Source organism: Gopherus flavomarginatus, chromosome 3, assembly GCF_025201925.1.
Source record: "Gopherus flavomarginatus isolate rGopFla2 chromosome 3, rGopFla2.mat.asm, whole genome shotgun sequence".
NCBI classification, from domain to species: domain Eukaryota; kingdom Metazoa; phylum Chordata; order Testudines; family Testudinidae; genus Gopherus; species Gopherus flavomarginatus.
In genome coordinates, this window is record NC_066619.1 from 206,511,537 (window position 1) to 206,531,619 (window position 20,083).

The 20,083-nt window shown below is 42.2% G+C and overlaps 1 protein-coding gene across 1 annotated transcript in view; it reads left to right on the top strand.

Annotated features, from left to right (window-relative positions):
• Window positions 1–20,083, top strand: part of RAPGEF2 (Rap guanine nucleotide exchange factor 2) — a 321,965-nt gene that overhangs the window by 100,627 nt on the left and 201,255 nt on the right. The window contains exon 2 of the mRNA XM_050945499.1: window positions 7,932–8,002. Within this exon, the coding sequence (XP_050801456.1) occupies window positions 7,932–8,002 (71 nt within the window). The remainder of the gene's footprint in view (window positions 1–7,931; window positions 8,003–20,083) is intronic.

A 20,083-nucleotide genomic window follows, 5' to 3' on the forward strand; every position in this document is an offset into this window, starting at 1 on the left:
CCCTCGGAGCACTGCTTTACCCCGTAATATGCAAATTCATGTTATATTTGGTGACATTATACTGAGGTAGTGGTGTATTACTCATACATAAAGTCAGTACATTCAACCAGTTTAGAGTAACACTTCAAGACAGTCACCTATGGAGTGGAGTGCAGTGGCAGGGGAGAGGCAACTCTTCTCTCCAAGAGCATTGGGAGAGCCCCCAACTTGAACAAAAAGCTACTGTTGAAGCTTTTCATGATTTATCTGAAAAACCCAGTGTTTTATTGAACTCAGTAGATATCTACCTTGGCAGAAAGAGTTAGAAGAATCTGGGATTGAACCATGACATGTAAAAAACCAAAACATATGTGACAAACTCTTAGCGCCCCTTCCCCCCCTCCCCCATTTTGTTATAGCTCACTATTTAAGAACTGTTAATAGTGTTTGGGTGTGTACCATAGTTGTCATCCTAAGGTGACATTTGCAGCTAGGATGACCAGACAGCAAGTGTGAAAAATCGGGACAGGAGGTTAGGGGTAATAGGAGCCTGTATAAGAAAAAGACCTAACAATCGGGACATCTGGTCACTCTATTTGCAGCATATTGAGAGTGTGTTATGCACATGATTAGGCCAGTTTAGGTGTAAAAGTTTTGTTTGCTGGAAAATTGAGAGTAGGCACTCTTGTACTTCCAGTATATGTGTGTGGGTGGATGAGGGGTTCTAGTAATTGTAGCACATTCCCTCTAGGCTATTTTTTCATCTTTTTAAACTTGAGTTGATTACACATTAAATCGAGTGAGTTAACCTACACCTTTGCAAATGCTGATTTAGGTACTGCATAGACATTTGTTCCAAGACACACAATCGGTCTTCACTAGAAGAAAGAAGTGTATTTTACCCCAAAGAAGTTTTGCCCTAAACTTCAACAGCCTTGTTTTCACTAGTCATCTTAATATGGGTTAAAATATTGTTTTTCCCTAGTGAAGACAAAGTAAGGATTAGCACTTACAGAGGTATTAGCTAACTCAAGTTAATGGGCAATCAGTTAACTAGGTTGAAAAATAGAAACCATACCCCTAGTTTGGAAATAATGCATTTAGCGCAACAGAAGGTAGTTTGGAATTTGTGGTTCCTTACCTCCTCCAGATCTTGATGGAAAAGAAAATAAGCTTGTACTCCATTTTTATGCTTTAACTTGAAATAAAAAGAATAACTGTCAAGTGGGAAGCTTCATTCTTGCTCCTCTATTGATAGTTGACATTACGTTTGCAAAGAAAGGAGTATGTTTTGCCTTTGCAATAAAGCATTGAATTTCTTAGAAGGAAGCATTTTGATTTACTGTAGCAAGGACAAAAAATTCAGCTAGGACAGGAGTTTCACATCCTGCCACAGGGAGGAATGGAAACAATATTGCTTTGCAAGTTTTGCACATACAGTAGAGAGGGTAGCTTTTCTTTGGTGTGAGCTGTTGACGTGAGGGCACACTTCAGCCCAATAATAGTATATTTATGGCATATCTTTGCCCACTTCTGTAGGATGGCAATTCCTGCACCTCATGTGTCAGGACCCTTTAGCACAGTTTAATTAAACTTTTGCATGTTTTTCAGTGGACACTTTTATATTGGTTTAATCCTGGCTTTTTTGTTTAATGTGCACCGCTAAGCTGGTAGAGGCCAGATATAGGGCTTGTTCACACTGAAGAACCTTTGCCTTTATAGCTGTGCCTGCAGAACCCCCTAGAGTAGACACAGCATAAGATGGCAGAAAGAATTCTTATATGTTCTTTTAAATTCAAAATAGGGGTTGGGGTTGGGACTTGAATCATTATAGTCAACTCAGGTGAAGTTTGCAATCTTGCTGCAGTCATTCAGACATGCCCTGAGTGAATAAAATCCCAGAACCAAAGTGAGAAAATACCTGATGCCTTGTCAGTGCCTTTGTGCAGTCAGTCTTAGTCCTGGTAGAATATTTAAGTAGCTAAGTAAACTGTGATTTTATTTCCAGTGGGAACGGAAGCAAAGCTGGCTCTTCTTGCTCTCTAGATACATGCACTTCTAATTGGAAAACTGACAGAGAACCGTGTGTCAGGGGACGGGGGAGGGTATTTATCTCTGAACTTTTTGAAGGATATAGATGGCTCAGTCTGCCACCTTGTGGTAATTTGAGTGGTGTTTATATTATGGTTTTGAAAACTAATAGAGAAAACCGACCGTTAACTGCACACTTTTTGTTTTTTATTGGCTGTAGATTGATCTGTAGAACAGTTTTCAGAAATATGACTTGTTCATTGGGAACAGTTGTGTAAAGCACAATGTAGCTGAGTTTAGTAGCTGCTTAACATCAGTAAGATAGGGATTTTGCACAACTGTTCTGGTCAAATGTTCATGAATGTATGATGTATTTGCATAACATGTTTGAAGGACAAAATACAGCTGTTTCACTGAGAATTATAGTCCTTAATATTTTGGCAGTTATGTATGGAATATCAAAATTGAAAGGGGTTTTGATAGCCATCGTTTACATTGTTATTTATAAAATGACTTCTGTAAGTTCAGTCTAATTCAGAGTTTGCGGAGCTCCTGTGCCTTTGTGAATCCATAATGTTAAAAAGACTTCTATACAAATATTCGAAAAGGAATTTTTAAACACATATCTCATGGATAAAAAGATGAGGTAATGGACACTTACATGGAAGTATTTGAAGTTTTTACTTCCCTCTATCCCCTGGACCACAGAAATTGGAAATTGAGCTTTTTCTGAGCTAATTGGAAAACTTTCTGAGGTAGCGGCTGGCACTTACAATGCTCTTTGGCTCCTGGTCAAACAAGAAAATTGACTGAATTTTTAAGAGACAAGTTGGGTGAGGTAATATCTTTTTCTTGGACCAGCTTCTGTGGTGGAAGAGACAAATTTTTGAGCTTCAGAGTTGTTCTTCAGGTCTGGGAACCAGACTGTCTGAGTTACACACAAGTTAGATAAAGTGTTTGTTAAATGTAAAGTTGTTTCAGGTGAGGATGAAATGGATGAGTTGGTGATATGGTTAGAGTCAATTTCTGAGTGTTGTATGTTATCGTGTAGATTTTTGAGGCAGGCAGTGATGCAGTCATTGTGAAGAATGTTGGTATGCAGAGAGATGACCTCCATGGTGGCAAGCATGGTGTTTTGGGGGTGGCTGTTGATGTAGAGTTTCTGGATGAAGTTTGTAGAGTCTTGGAGGAAGCTGGCCTTTTCCAAGTATTCCTTCAGTAAGAGTACTGTCAGGTATGATGGGTCTGCCTGAGTTTCCTTGTTTGGGTGTCTTGGGAAGCATGTAGAAGTTGTGGGGGATGAGGTTGTAGAGTTTCTCTGGAAGGAGTTTGGGGAAGGATTTGATGGTATCCTTAAATTACTGGATGAACTGTGGTGTGGGGTTGTATTTGAGTTCTTTATAGTTGGTGTAAAAACAATGAAGAGTCCGGTGGCACCTTAAAGATTAACATTTATTTGGGCATAAGCTTTCATGGGTGAAAAACCCACTTCTTCAGATGCATGGAGTCAGAGTGTTGTCTCCTGGCCTTTATGACACAGTCATCAAAGTTAAGGACTGCAATGACACTCCCTTTGTCTGCTGATTTGATTGCTATCTGGTGATTGAAGTTCAGGGACTGTATAGTTATCCTCTTGTTGGTGAGAGATTGTGGTGGATGTAATGTTCGATGAAGATTTTACAGTTAATTTTTTTCCTGAATTTTTAAAGTTATAACTGCGTTTTTCTACTGTTAGCACTGCAATGATCCCAACGACACACAAGTGTACAGAGTATATATTGATAACAGATAGAAATGTATTCAGCCTCATGTCTGGCTCCACTGAATCATTACACAAATTGTAGCATTCTATGGGTTTAACAGAGCTTGACAAGTTAAGGGAGGATATTGTGAAAAGCTTTTGCTTTTTTACTTAATTTTCTTTGTGAATGCCAGGGGGAGCTATTCCCTATTAGCAGCTTTGTTCTCTTGAAAGACACTCCTTTTAAAATAGGTAACAGCGGTGTTGCAAGGAATTGGTCATGCAATGGTGTTAAATCAAGCATCAGCTGAAATTCGTGTTCAATAGTTCGTTTTGTTTTCATAGGATTCTGCTGCTTGGAGGTACTGGCTATTTCATTCCTGCTTGTTTTTCACATGCCAAAATGTAGACAATTTTCAGACCCTCCTGATTGTGGGCTGTCGCTGCATTTTCTCATTTGTCTCTTGTTGCCCCAGGCAGCAGCCATCGTTGTGGTGCCATATAAATATAGCTTCTGCACCATCAAGTGTAAATTTGTGAAGCAAAAATTCCCCCCCCAACCCCCAAATTAATGAGAAATTAGGAGGATTGAGCACTAAATACATCCTTTTATTTGTGAAGTGAGAAAATTTACTGTTGAAATTGCAGAGACAAATCTTTGGAACTTCCCCTTCATGCTATATATTTCTCAAGTTTAGGTTTACACTTAAACATCAGTGTTTTTCAATTTATTCTTTCAATAATATATCAGCCTGCATTTTTTTTCTTCAGCTATGCCTTGCTGACCTTTACAGCCTCTTTGGACCCTTGTTGTTTTTCTGTAAATCTGTTTAATTTCTTACTATGCTCCAAGTACCTTCAGAATGTGGTAGGCAATGGTGCTCTAAATATAAATTTACTTTTTAAAATCTCTGTCTCACTTTAGTTGTCTTTTCTTCTTTTGGAAATAAACTACCATCCGGTAAGTGTTAACAGTTCTGATTTTGATTTGGTAAATACCTAAGTAAAATTCCACTTTAAAAAAAGTCATTCACCTTTTAAAAAAAATCTTAATTTTAATCTATTGTGATGGCTTTAATACAGGTCTTAACTTTGACCTTTAGTTAAAATAGGATTCTTAGAATATCTCTGAATTTTGTGGAGAGATTTCTGTTCCCGATTTAATTTATTATGACACATCTTGTCAGCACATCATTTTAAAGTTAGCTTCTGCTAGGAGCTTGTGGGGGTTGCGGGAGAAGATGAAGTTGGTGGGAAACATCCATTCTCATTCTCATGGACCTCTCAGCAGCATTTGACTATGAGGTACTGCTGATCCCAATTGAGAGAGGTGGCACTGGTCTGGATAAATGTGCTAAACTTTTCTGAGTCCCACCCAAAGAGCAGTAATGGGAAACTGGACCTGTAGCACTAGATTCTTCACTTGTGGAATTTCACAAGGATCAGTAGCTCTCTAGTCTTATTCAGCATCTGCATGCCGCCACTAGGTGAACTGATAAGATAAGGTGGACTCAAGTGCCAGCAGAATATAGATATGAGAGAGCTCTACTCATCTTTCAGCACATGTGATCATACTGCTACCGCAAAGATGGACCATTGCTTAGATGAGATCCTGCTTATAGATGGAGAACAGCTGGTGGAAGCTCAACCAAAGTAAGGCAGAGATTATGCTGGGGGCAGAAGAAAGCCCTCTGGTTGACCTGAGAATCTATCTCATCCTGGTGGATGATGACTTGGCCTCAGTTATACACTTCCATCAACTCCTGTCTGGACTATAGCAATGCAGTACACCTGGTCATGAAACCATCAGCCTGAAGAAAACTCCAGCTGCTACAGAATTCTGCAGTACATCTCAGCAACATGGGCTACTGTGAGCGCATCAGTCTTGTTCTGTCTCTGCAGTGCCTTTCAGTAGAATATTCAGTCAAGTTTAAGGTTCCAGCATTTTATCTTAAAATTGGTCAGTGACCTGGGCACAGCATATCTAAAAGATGACTTAAAACTCTGGGATGAAAACTCTGGTAAACAGCTCTGCTCCTTAGGTACAATGGAACTGCTTACCATAAGAACAAAAGCTGGTCTTCTGCAGGAGACAGACCTTTCTCAGGGCAGTCCAAGACAGGAACAAGTCCCACAGGAACTAGGGACCATCAAAAACCTTGCATCTTATACTCCAAGTGCAAGGCATATTTCTCCAACCTTGCATTCTCAAAAATATATAGCAGCATGTACATTAATTTAAAAAAAAAAAAACAAGCCTGCCACCAAACACTACACTGTATGCACAATTTTTCCCTTGGAGAGAATATGAACCACATGTGATAAATGGTAGTCATGTTGCTTAATGCAGTTCTGGAGGGCACTTGGATTCAACAACGTTAAGGGTGGCATAAGAATCTATATAGAGTAGAAGGTTGAAGAGCAAGTCCTAGGAGCTAGTGAATACTGTTGGAATTCCGTGGCTTACTCATGTATCTCACTGGGTTTCTTCAGCCTATTATCTCTCCCTTTTCTACTTTCTTCGATGCACAATTTTGGTTTAAATAAATGTGATGGTAATACTTGTATGCTTTTGCGTTTTTATTAGTACTTATTTTTTCACCTCATATCTAAAAATATATTAGAGAAAATTCCACCCTGTCTGACATCTAAGACTTGAGTACATTTTTAAGTTTTTCACCAAGATACTATACATGGCATTAATTCCGTATGTTTCTGTAGAAAACTGTAATGCTTCTCCACGTTGCAACCCACTAAAAACAACAAAAACTTCTCCATGTCCACACATTACATATTGATGACTTATCACCTGTTTAATATAGTCTTTTGCAATGGGCTAGCTGGGAATGTGGTTTTGATGTTGACTGATTATCAACTGTTTACTTTAGAGCAGAAATCTTACTTTTGCGCTTCCTTTCTGTAGTTGAAGCTATGTCTGCCATGACCTCAAGTAGCAAGCTTCTGTTATGGTTTTCTTAAAAAGAGCAGAGAAGCAATTGTCCCCTATGACTAAGTTCCATTTAAAAAGTGGACAGTTACAACAATATCAAACCCTCTACCATAGTTAAATAGTGCCAAATGTGGCAAGGAATGAGCCTGAATGAAGTGTCCTCGGATGTACTGGTTTTTAGAGGATGACAATTAAGATATGATCCAAATTTTGTAATTTCAGGCTGGTATTCCTGTAGTAAAATCTTGGCATGTTTAATAGCTTTTTATCTTCTTAGACATTACTGTTTTAGTGAATTGGGTATCTGAGGGCTATGGTAATTCATTTGGTAGATCCTCTCATTGCCCTGGCTTTCAAGCTTTCTCATGTAATTAGGATTATAACTGTGCTTTCTCATATAGTGGTGTTTATTTTTAGAAACACTAAGAAATGGATTGGGATGAAAAGAAGAATATTGGGCATGAGGTTAACATTTTTTTTTAAAGTGTTGATTTCCCCCCCCCCCCCCTAAAAACACTCAGGCTGTGTCTACACTACAGCTTATGTCGGCAGAATTTATGTCACTCGGGGTGTGAATAAACCACCCCCTGAGGGACATAAGTTACAGTGACATAAGCAGCAGTGTGGGCAGCTTCTCCTGTTGACATAGCTTCCGCCCTTCGTGGAGATGGTTTTATTATGCTGACAGGAGAGTTCTCTTCTGTTGGCATATAGTGTCTTCACCAGATGTACTGGAGCTGCGCTGCAGTGCTGTAGGTGTAGACATGCCCTCCATTGTAGATACTGAGTTTCCCTGAGCCTGCTTTCTTGAAAGAAATGAAGGTCCTAAAATACCTCGATAGAAGGAAACAGAGGAATTGTGATGTTAGTTGAATTATTAAATGAAAACAGCCAACTAAAATCACGGGCCAGACTTTTGTCTTTATAGTCAAATCAAAGACAAGAAGAACCACAGCGAAAACATAAAGATTTTCTTTTTGTTTATACTTTTAGTGATGTTGAAAGCATGCTTGTATATAATGTTCCATTAAAAGTTTCTTGTATGTAAATGCAGAACACTAACAAAACTTTCATGCTCTGCCTAATGTAAACATATTATTTGGAACATGTATTTGTAATATTTCTAGCAAACTCAGTAGAAGACTGTTGGGAGTTCTGTAAAGATGGTAACAATTTTGATACAATATGCTGATACAAGAAGCATAATAAATGTTTTCTGTCTGTTTGCAGGATTTGGAGATAGTGTATTCCTATTTACATGGAATGGAAGCCTTGTCTAATCTGAGGGAACACCAGCTCAGGTATGGTATTTTAACGCTAATATGCTACTTACGTGCTAAAGAGGCATCTGTTAGTGGTGAATTAGAGAATATTTTTTTACCCAGATATCATGGTGATAAATATCTTAATACTTGTAATAATACTTGATTTCTTTTATCTTATAAACTTGGCGGTAATAATGCAGATTTTTAATTTACTACTTATCAGCGCGATCAGCTGTAAATATAGAGTTTTTAAAACCAGAGTAAGAAACTTTTGTAGAAAATTGGTTGCTAGATTTTTACCACCACTCGTATGTTTTAATTAAAAAATAAATAAATTCAGTTTATGTGAAATATTACAGTGAATAATTTTAGTTTAAATACTACCAGAAATGTTAACTTGTATTAGAGGCAGAGCTGGTAGTGCCAACTTATAGCTAAGGTTGTCTAATGCTTTCCATTTTAAGACCCTGTTCTCAATTGGCTGTAACTTTACTAAACTTTAAACTGTTTAAGATGAAATTTTCCATGCCGGGTATCTGGCTCAGGTTGAATTTTTTGCACTGCTTCAGCCAAAATGGTTGAACTGCTTCTGAGAGTGAAGTTGAGGAAAAAGAAGCTTTTTTCCTAATATTACACTCCTACAGCTATTTTGGGAAGCTGTAGTGCCTCCATGTTTTTGAGAAGGGACTTGAAATTGCATGAGGATTGCCCTGTTTTCAGAGAGGTACAATTTGCTGTCCTAATGAAAATCTACCCAAATTTGGCTGACTTAAGACTCTGAAAATTGTTGTTCGTATACAAGTAGTACTGGTTTGTTAGAGAATGTCAGCAAACTTCTGTGAACGTTGTCTCCACTGAGTATGCTCCACCTGAATAGAGCTCTGTGCTAACCACACTGACTGAGCTCCAACCTGTATCTGGACAGAGCTTTTCATGCAGTTGGTTCTGGCTGAGGAGGACCTCTTTACTCCTGGGGCAAAATATTTAAAAAAAAAAATTCTGTGCAAAATATTTTAAAATTCTGCAAATTTTAATTGTCAAAATAACACTACATAATCAGGCCAGTTTCAATTATTTGGGTAATTTATCTCAAAATACCTGTCAACAAGTATGTTTGTAACAATACAGAGACGCACACAAATTCCCCCAGGAATAGAAAGTTAAGGAAACCCCTATGACAACCCAGGTCCTGTTCTCCCCTCCCCGTCCCCCTGAGCCCAGCCCAACTATGGCCCCCTTTGCCCCGATACCTGCACCCCCCTCCCCCAGAGCCCAGACACCCACCTCCCCTCGACCTCTCAGAGTCTCGGGATCCAGAGGGAGAAACAGCCTGATGCTCAGTCCCAGACTTGCATGGAGTTTTCTTGCACACCGCTGTTTCCTTCTGTCAGAGCATGTGGGGAATTGCAGCTGCCGGGAACCCTCTAGCTCAGTGGTCTCCAAACTGGAGTGCGTAAGACAATCCATTGAGGGGCGCAGCAGGAAGAGCACTGCTGGGGGCGGGGAGAGGGCGGCCGGAGGAGGGAGGGAACGAGCGAGCGGGGAAGCTGCCCCACCTCTCCCCTGCAGGCAAGGCTACTGGGAACGCAGGGGCTTTAGGGGCTGCAGGGCCATGGGCTAAGGGGGCCCCAGGGCCCTGGCCTGCAGCTCTAAAGCCCCTTTCAGAGTGCGGCCCTGAGTCCTCCGGCCCGTGGAGGAGCAGGGGCAGCCGCACAGCCAACGGCGGGAAAGAACGGTGCTTTCTCCTTCAAAGCTGGCCGGAGAGAAGCGGCACTTCGAAGGGGAAAGCTGTGCTTCTCTCCAGCTGCTGGCTGTGCGGCTGTCCCTGCTCCTCCTGAGTCCTCCAGTCCGTGCTCGCAGGGCCTCATTCCGAAAGAAGCTTTAGAGCTGCAGGCCAGGGCCCCTGGGTTCCCTTAGCCCAGGGCCCTGCAGCCCCTAAAGCCACTGCGTTCCAGGTGGCCCTGCCTGCCGGGGAGGCGGGGGAGGAGCTCCCAGAATTATGGCTCCCAGAATTGCGGCTGTGGGGGCGTTGCTGTGCTGTGCTGTGCAGAGCCACCTGCACCCTCCCTGCACCAAACAGGAGCTACCCCAGGTAAGTGCTCTGCACCTCCTGCCTGCCCCAACCCTGAGCCGCCTCCTGCACCGCCTGAGCGCCCTCCTGCGTCAGACATGCGTCTGACGAAGTGGGTATTCACCCACGAAAGCTCATGCTCCAAAAGGTCTGTTAGTCTATAAGGTGCCACAGGATTCTTTGCTGCTCCTGCACCCTAACTCCCTCTCAGACCCTATACCCCCCCAAGCCACCTCCTGCACCCTAACCCTAATCGCAACCTTCGAATCGCTGTATCACAAAGTGTTAAAACAAGATTTTCAGAAATAATGAAGCATATTCAATCACATTGCTCTCACTAAAAATATTATTAATAATAATTTTTTTGTGAGACCAAAAAGGGTTTTTGTACCGTTAATAAATAAATTACAATAAAAATTATTTTAAAAATATTGTTTATTTCATCTTTATCTCATCCTTTTTTATTTCTATTTTTGTATGTTTTATAATGTACACAATATATTAGTATAGTAGTACATGTATATAATTTATACATAAATAAATATACATATATTGGGAGTGCGTGCTCAAAATTTTTTTACTGATTGGGTGCGTGATCAAAAAAGGATATTCTGCGCTCACAGCATAAATTTCTGCAAAATTCTGCCTTGAGCAGTGGCACAGAATTCCTTCAGGAGTATCTTTTTGTTGCTGGAAATGAGAACAGGGAGACTCCTGTGCTGTTAGTGCTCCTCATGCTGGAATACAGGCTATTTGGAGGAGGAGGAAAGGAAGCATCACTATTTGAATGCAGAAGGGTGAGGGGCAGAGAGGACAAGGAAGGAGGAGACAAGAGCATGTGGGGGAAAGAGTACAGGCTTGGTGGTTGGACCAGGAGCAAGGGCGGAGTCAGGGACAGAATAAAAGGTTCAACACAGACAACTTGGAGGAGGATAGAAGCAGAGAAGATGGACAGAAACTGACAGGCTGGGTATGTAGGGAACATGGTAGGGGATGGGTTATAAGCAGTCAGGTTTTTGGAGTCGGGGCAGAAGTATATATAACTACTAAAGTATACTTCCCTCCAGTATCTGGAATAGAACCCAAGATTCTCAAGTTCCAACATTTCTCATTTCCCAGTAGGTCTCATAATGTTTGATGATAGTGTCGCATCCCCCTTTAGTGACTGACCCACACAGAGGGTAACAGCCTACTATTACTGTGAGTTGCTCTGTTAGCTCAGGTGCTGGAGGTTTCTGCTGTAGATGCAAAGGTTCCAATTTTGCTGATGACCCCTGTGCAGAGGCAGCATGATTCTGCACGATATCTTAATTTTTTCAGTTTGCTTTTATGAAAACTTTGTTTTTATGAAGTTTTCAATGTAAAAAGAATTTTAAGATTGCAAAGTCAAGCACTCTGTGTGACACACCAGGGTATAATCCAAACCAGTGAGTAGTTGTCATCCACGCCTTGTCACTTGGGGTGCCCTTTACAGTGCCTCGTAGTCTCCAGCCTAGACTTCTCAGAAACAGCCTGCAGCATGTAAGTTGCTGTCAGCTATATCTGTGTGTGCTGCAGCCAGCCAGCCACACCTTGGCTCTTACCCATGTTAAGGATTACCACAGAGTCACACACTCCTAGTCCCAGATTTTCCCCAGAAACATATGTCCTATACAGCTCAGCCCTCTCCTGGACAATATAAATATGTAAGTCCCTTATCCTTAAAGGCAATAATATGCACATAACTTGTTACCCCAAATGGAGTTACCCTGACACTTCAACCTGAATACACTGGGTTACATAAAATAATAAAACAGAGATTTTAAGTGAGTACAAGTAATGAGGCATGAAAGTCAGTAATGTTTACAAGAAAAATAAAGATTTCTAGTATCTACTTGAGAAACTATCTTAGTTGCAATGAAAACTTTCTCACTACAAGCTCCAGCAGCTGATCAAACTCTCAGGTCAGGACCCCTCCCCTAGAGTCCAACACCTGCTTCCTTTGTCTCTTCAGGTTCAGTGAATGCAATGGGTGGAAGGGGACGGGGAGAGGAGTGTCTTGTGGTGTCTGTCCTTTCTTTTTATAGTTCTGTCCCACTTTGAGAAGCATTTCCATCTGGGAGCAAGGTGACAAGTAGTCTGTGTGGAAGGAAACTCCATGCTGGTTCCTTGCCAGAATGTAGAATTTTGCGCTTGACCCGTTTCCTGCCAAAGAATGACCACTTAGCAGTTAATGCTCCATCGGTAATGCTCCATATCTACTTGACACTTGGCTGAGGCATCAGCTTGCCCTTTGTTTCTGAGGAACTGATTTGGCCGCTCCCCAGGCTTATCTGGGAAACATACAGTAGAACCTCAGGGTTACAAACACCAGAGTTATGAACTGACTAGTCAATCACATGCCACATTTGGAACTGGAAGTATACAATCAGGCAGCAGCAGAGATTGCGGGGGGAGGGGAAGCAAATACTGTACAGTTCTGTGTTAAATGTAAACTACTTAAAAAGAAAACGGAAAACAGCATTTTCCTTCTTCACAGTGACGTTTAAAAGCTGTATTAAATCAATGTTCAGTTGTAAACTTTTGAAAGAACAACCATGTTTTGTTCAGAGTTACAGACAACCTCCATTCCTGAGGTGTTTGAGGTTCTACTGTACTTTTAGTTATGATTTCAACTTATGTTTATAACTTCACGTTCAACACTGCTACGTGCATTTTGCCATGATCTCATTGATCAGCAAATTGAGTTTTCAAATGATGCTTTACAAGCCATACTTCATACAAACATTATTATAACAAGATAGAGGGTGTGAACATGGGTATATTCTGTCATATTCAGAAGTTAGAAAATACTACAGCTGTGTTTGCTCATGCAACCTTAATTTGCCCGCCTGCTCTGTATGAATTATGATACAGTCTTTAACTGCATGATCACAAACTGTTTTTTCTGTCAGAGAGGTAGCCGCGTTAGTCTTGATCTGTAAAAGCAGCAAAGAATCCTGTGGCACCTTGTAGACTAACAGACCTTTTGGAGCACGATGCATCTGACGAAGTGGGTATTCACCCACGAAAGCTCATGCTCCAAAAGGTCTGTTAGTCTATAAGATGCCACAGGATTCTTTGCTGTTTTTTCTGTAGGACCCCTGCCTCATTCAGTTCACACGACGGACTGTGTGCCAGGAATTACTCAGTTGTTTAGTCAGTGACGTTATTGTCTGTAGGACTCCTGCCTCATTTGTTTCTGAAGTTAGGAAGTGTGTGGTGAATGATGCAGGAGAATGCATGGGGTAAAAGAATGATCTTGTGACTAAGGCAGTTGAATACTGCCTTGAGGAATGATTTTATCCCTACCTGTGCCACAAGGCTCCTGTGTGAGAGAGTCACTTAAGCCCAGCTTTTTGTGGGTGGTCACTAAGGGTATGTCTGCACTGCCTTTTGGAGGAGTCTTCAAGTCTGTGAGCTAAAAATAGCTGTTTGGATGTTGCAGTGCCAGATTCTAAACTTAATTAAAACTGAATTGCTGGAGATGTGATTTCTTATAATTGATGTGTAGAGTTTGACATGACTAATGTCACTACTGCTGTTCTGTAAAAATCACATTGTTTGAATGGTGTTAGCAAAGGGAGGCCTGAAGCAAAGCTAGGAGTCCTTGATCACGATAGGAACAGTTGTAATACCACTTTCCATCGTATATAAATACCTGTTCATTTGCACGTGCAATACATCCTCTTTTGTTTTAATTGGGAAAAAAAAAAGGTCTCAAGAGTTGAGCACTTCTGAAAACAAATGTTTAATAAAAATAATTTATGTTAACATAGGTTACAGGTGAAGTCAAAGCCAGATTTCCAGTTAGGTACAGTAGGCATGTGACTAGAGGTGCAGGTGTTCTAGGGGGACCTAAAAGTTAAAAGTGTGTTTAAAAGTTAAAAAGTACTTAGATTATTTTTTATATTTCTTGTTGCATTTTTTACGGAAAACTATATAGGCGGAGGTGCGGGGAGGAGAGGGGTGCTGAAGATGCTGTGCCTAGGGGCATGTAAAGTATAAATCAGGCCCTGAGTGAAGAGGTGTTCAGGGATACAGCGGTACCATACTGTGAAGGGTGAAGCTAGTGGCAATCTAGAAATCTGTTAAACACTTCTAAATATTTTTTTTAACATTCCTAATGTGTCCATAGAATAAAATGCCAACTAGGAAAAAATATTCAAGAATTTCTTTAAATCAGGGTAGTTACATGCATGTAACCTCAAATCCTCCCACTTTTTTACTAACTGTATAAAAGGAGCCACATTTTATTCTTTTTTTCATAAAATAATTTATAAAATAGTATACTAGTGGCTCATCTTCTATGTGTATCTCCTATTGCTTTCTCCCACTCTTGCTTTTTGGAGTGCTTTTTGCCCGCATTTTAAACATTTGGACTGGTTGCTACAGAAGTGAAAGTGTTATGCATATAAGTGTCTTTCACTATTACAGTAATTCCTCACTTAACGTTGTAGTTATGTTCCTGAAAAATGCTACATTAAGCCAAACAATGTTAAGCGAATCCAATTTCCCCATAAGAATTAATGTAAATGGGGAGGGGGTTAGGTTCCAGGGAAATTTTTTCCACCAGACAAAAGAATGAAAATATATAGACAAGCAGGTGATGGAATCAGAGGGTGGGATAGATCTCTGGGACTGTCTTACTGCTAAATGATGAACTAGCACTTGGCTGAGCCCTCAAGGGTTAACACGTTGCTGTTAATGTAGCCTCACACACTACAAGGCAGCACAAATGAAGGGAGGAGACACAGCGTGTGTGTGTGTGTGCGTGTGTGTGAGAGAAACACACACACATTGCCCCTTTAAGTAGATCAGCAAGTTGAGACAGCAGCTGCTGCCAGCAAGTTCCCTCTGTCCTGTGCACTGTTGTGTCCCCCCTCTTCCCAGGGCCGCCTTTAGGCTGATTCAGCCGATTCCCCGGAATCGGGCCCCGCGCCTTAAGTGCGTTTTAAATTTTTTTTACTTACCCCGGCTGCGGTCTGCTCCGGGGTCTTCCATGGCCCCGCTCCCCTGACCAAAGCGCCGGCGGGAGCGCAGCTTCCCCACAGCCCAGCTCTCCCAGCAGGAGCCCCGGCCGGAGTGCGGCAAGCCCCGCAGCCCCGCTCTCCCGGCTTGAGCCTGGCCTGGAGTGGGGCAAGCCGCCCCACAGTCCCTGCTGGAGCCCCGGCCAGAGCGTGGCAAGCTGCCCCACGGCCCCGGCTGGAGCCCCAGCCGGAGCGGGGCAAGCTGCCCCACAACCCCGCTCTCCCGGCCGGAGCCCCGGCCGGAGCGGGGCAAGCCACCCCGCGGCCCCGCTCTCACGGCCGGAGCGCAAGCCCTACCCTGCAGCCCTTCTCTCCCGGCTGGAGCTCTGGGCCCTTTAAATAGCCCCCAAAGCCCTGGGAGAAGGGGGGGCTCCGGGGGCTATTTAAAGGGCTGGGGCTCCAGTTGCCTCTGCCACCCCGTCCTTTAAATAGCCACTATGTATTCTCCAGGGCTCCCGCGGCTATTTAAAAGGTCCGGGGGGGGGGAGGTAGAAGCAGGGGAGCCCCAGGTCCTTTAAATAACCCCCAGAGCCCTGGGATAGCGGGAGTCTTGGGGGCTATTTAAAGGGCGGGGGCTCCAGCTGCCTCTGCTGCACCCTCTGCCCTGCCCGCACCAGCCCTGCCCCCCCCGCTTGCAGCCAGCTCTGCACCCCATGCCCACAGCCAGCCCCTGCCAAACCCCCTGCCCTGTCTCCAGCCAACCCCTGCCACACACCTCTGTGGCTCTGCTCAAAGCCAGCCAGCCCGCCACACAGCCCTGCCCGCACCAGCCCTGCACACCCTGCCCGCCCTGCTCACACCCAGCCCTGCACCCCCTGCCCTGTCTCCAGCCAATCCCTGCTGCACCCCGCTGCCTGAAGCCAGCCAGTTCCGCACTCTTGTGTCTCCAGCCCTCTCAACCCCTGCTGCATCCCCCTGCGGCCCTACCTGAAGCCAGTCCACCCCCCACCCCCCGTCTCCAGCCAGCCCTGCACCCCTTGCCCTGCCTGCAGCTAGACCCTACCTCCAGTCAGCCCCTGCCCTGCCTCTAACCAGCCTCATGTCCACTGCTGCCCTGCAGTTCCCAGGGCAGTAACCCTGCATACCTGCTTCAATGAGGGGGGCAGGGAGCAGCTAGGACCCACAGATGTGCACACCCGCAGGGAGTGGCAGGGACCCACACATGTGAAATGTTGGTCATTAATAAGCAATCAGCAGCATATATAATGCAATGTACATAATATATAATTGTATTATTTATATAGTTATGGAAAGTAAATAATACATGGAAGAAATAAAAGGCTTTTTTTTTACATGTGTTTTTTTTTTTAGTCATCCCTGCCAGGGCCCCGCCCAAAATGTTCGAATTGGGCCCCGTACTTCCTAAAGCTGGCCCTGCCTCTTCCCCCTGCTCTGCACAGCAATCCCAGGAGCAGCTCCAAGGCAGAGGGCAGGAGCAGCACATGGCAGTGGTGGGAGGGACACCTGAACTACCTGGCAATTGATGCCAAGTTACTTTTGTTACCTTATTTTAATGCATTGAATTAGCTTTGACACAAATCAGATCTATGGTCTGGATTCTAATCTTTAGTCTCTAGACCAGGGGTCGGCAACTTTCAGAAGTGGTGTGCCAAGTCTTCATTTATTCACGGTAATTTAAGGTTTCGCATGCCAGTAATACATTATACATTTACAGGGGCCGGCGCCTGGGACCCTGGGCCGGCGGCGGGGCCGGCGCCTGGGACCCTGGGCCGGCGGCGGGGCCGGCAGCCGGGACCCCGGGCCGGCGGCGGGGCCGGCCGGTCTGGGGTTCCATCCACTGACCCCTGGTCAGCTGGGGTCCTGGCCGCCGGCCCCGCTCAGCCTGCTACCAGCCCTGGGTTCCGTTCATCCAAGGTGGCAGCGGGATGAGCGGGGTCGATGACAGGGACCCCAGGCCGGCAGCACATGCCACATTAAATTAGCTTGTGTGCCAGAGGTTGCCGACCCCTGCTCTAGACTGTTACTTTGTCCTTCACATGTTGTTTTATGCAGTTTTATCCAAGTATTGATTTTTTTATCCTAAAGCAGTCAGAATACATTTTGCAACTTGTATGTATATACAAAATTCACTTCACTTTGTTCTGGAAGGTCAGCTCTGGTCACTCGCCATCTGTTGCAATATTAATTATTATGAAATGATGTGTAACATTTTTAGCGAACTTATCCATATTCAAGAATACTAAGCTTAAACTGACCTTATAACTTTTAAACAGGGATCCTAGTGGCCTGATACATTGATGCATGGCTTTGGCTTGTAAATTGGAATTAAGTCAAGAGATTCTTTCTAAGGAATGTGTGGAACTTGTCCTAACTTTACTAACACAGAGAATTCTTAGAGGAGAGCTTCTGTTTACAGCACCATATATAGAAAAGGCTGACTTCATCCAGATGCAGGTTTATCGCATTTTCTAGGATAGTAACACTCTTTTTGTGCTGGTTAGTTTGTAAACCGTTTTTGGAGATTAATTGTTTTTGTGGGATTTTCTAAACAGCATGCTTTGTTCACTAATGAAAAATGCTGTCTTAAAGTTTTGGGTTTTTTGAAGTTGATTTTGGTTCTGAACTTGGTTGACTAAAATATGTTGTGATGTAGAAGATAAATGTAACATTCAAATAAATATCAAGACACCCACAGTACTGTCAGAAACTTTATATATAGGAAGGAAGTAATCAACTGCCTATTATGAAAAAGCTTTAATTTTATTAATTATAACAAAACACATACGTATGTTACTGAAAACACTGTGCCAACTTGTGCAAGAGGATTGTGTTACTTGTTTATCTACAGAAAATTCAGCCATAGTGCTACTAAGGAAGGGTGAATTTGTTTGACTTAAGGAGGAATGGATTTCAACCTTTGCCCCAAACTCAAATCAAAATTGAATTTACGTGCCAAATAAAATTGCACTGTCACTGGGAAATCAGAGTCTCCTATAATTCCTTAATCCCAGCCTGTGCATCACACACAATTCTGCTAGCAGAGCAGAGACTATAGAAGAACTTAATCAGGTTCCTTTATTAATATTTCAGTTTTTTTAAACTTTCACTCCAGAAGTAGTGATTTTTCTATTCTGTACCTTCTTTTAGCTTCTCTGTTCCACAGATTGATTTATGATAAGTAAGACCAAGAGGCTAAATAACTGAAGATTGAGATCCCAGAACTAAGGCCAGTTGTCTTTTTTTTTTTTTTTTTTTAAGGTTGCAGGATCTTCTCATGGAAAGCCATGTGATACAATGGACAATATTTCAGCAGTAGGATGTATTAATAAGTAGTGAGGCCCAATAAGCTTCTCATTGCACAAGGAAGCAAAAGTGACCTTCCAGTGAGCAGAAACTTTTTCTTGATGCAGGAGATGCAGACCAGAGAGGTTCTCAACATCAAAGTGGACTGTTTGATACAGTGGAGCAGACAGTCTATTGCCAGGGAAAGGAATGGTCACAACCACCTCTGTTCAGAAGCAGGGAAAAATTCAGGCCCTATCCATTAATAGGAAAAACTCCCTTGTTTCCCCTCACTAGCCAAGGTTGTTAAAAAGCTATTGTGAGAGAGTGGGTTTAGGGGTAATTATAGTAGAACCGAATTGGCTATTGAGGCCATGGAGCTAGGAGGCAATAGCAATGGCCGTGGGGAAACCTTGTCGCATTTTAATAGAAAAATCTAACTGATCCAGGGGCTCAAACCAGTTTCTCCCTCCACTCATTGAGAAGCCATACTGTCAGACTTTTTACCAATTACCAAGTGGGAAGCCTCAATTTATATAATCAGCTTTAATCAACTTTATTTGTGCTTCATTTTCTAAAGAAAGGTGCATTCTCATTGGTTAATATAACCATTAAAACATTTTAAGTAAATGGAGTCTGTACATTAGATTTGATACAGCTTTTTGCTACTACAAGGGCATACTATAATTATATACATTTAAGAAATTATATAGCTTAATATTTTCAAATTCTTATTAGTTGTGCATTTTGAGTATGTTAGAAAATGGTGAATAAGAGTTTTTGCTTATTTATTAGATAATTCACTTTTTGCTCATGAGTTTGCGTCAAGCTTCGTTAGGGTGGCAACAGGAATTTAACTGAACACACACAACAAACAGCATGTACAATTTATTTTTATCAAGCAAAACAACATCAATATTTAGGATACCTAAACTTCTTTTATCAAAACACATTTCACATTTTTCATCTAAATTAACCAGAGGGATTAACTATAGTCAGTGAATTAAATTGATTATTTCAGGTCAGCCTAGAAAAAATTTCAAATATGCCTAAGTGAAAGTGCTGGAGATTAAATTCCTAGTCTCATCTCTGTCTCTTGAAAATGAGACAGTCTCCTAAATTACTTAGACTGCCCTGTTGTCTTATTTATAACTTGATCTCAAAAGTTAGATGTTTTTCCCCGATCCTGTCTTTACACAGAAAAACAAACTTTCTCAGCCTTTGATAGAGGCCCCTCAATTCAGCATATTTATTTAAATACTCTAAGAGATTATAATAAGTTTAGGCCTTAACATATTTTGTATTAAATTAATATTTAATTATAAATGTCTATTTTTAAAGAGAAAAAGCTTGTAACTTAAATTAAAGTCCAGTTTTTAAAAAAATCAGTTTTTAGCCATCCCGGTGGAATGAAGGTCATAGTGCTGGGAAACTTTATCTTGATATGTCATCAGAAGCTAGTGGGTCATCTTCATATAGCAAGTCATCTCATTGCAACAGAAATGATCACGCCCCTAGTGACTGAGAATTTCTGCCAGGAATTCAAATATAGTTCCTAATGTTTTAAAAATATACTCACATTAGCCTCTTAAGCAAATCTCCTTATACTTGTCCAGCAAGTAGCCTTTCTGTTTGCAGTTTGCTCTGTAAGTATACAGTATTTACCTGTGGGGGGTGGGGTAGGGTGGGTGAAATGATGTAAGTCACTGAGCCACAATGCTTTGTATTTCATGAAGATAAAGTGGTTCTATGAAT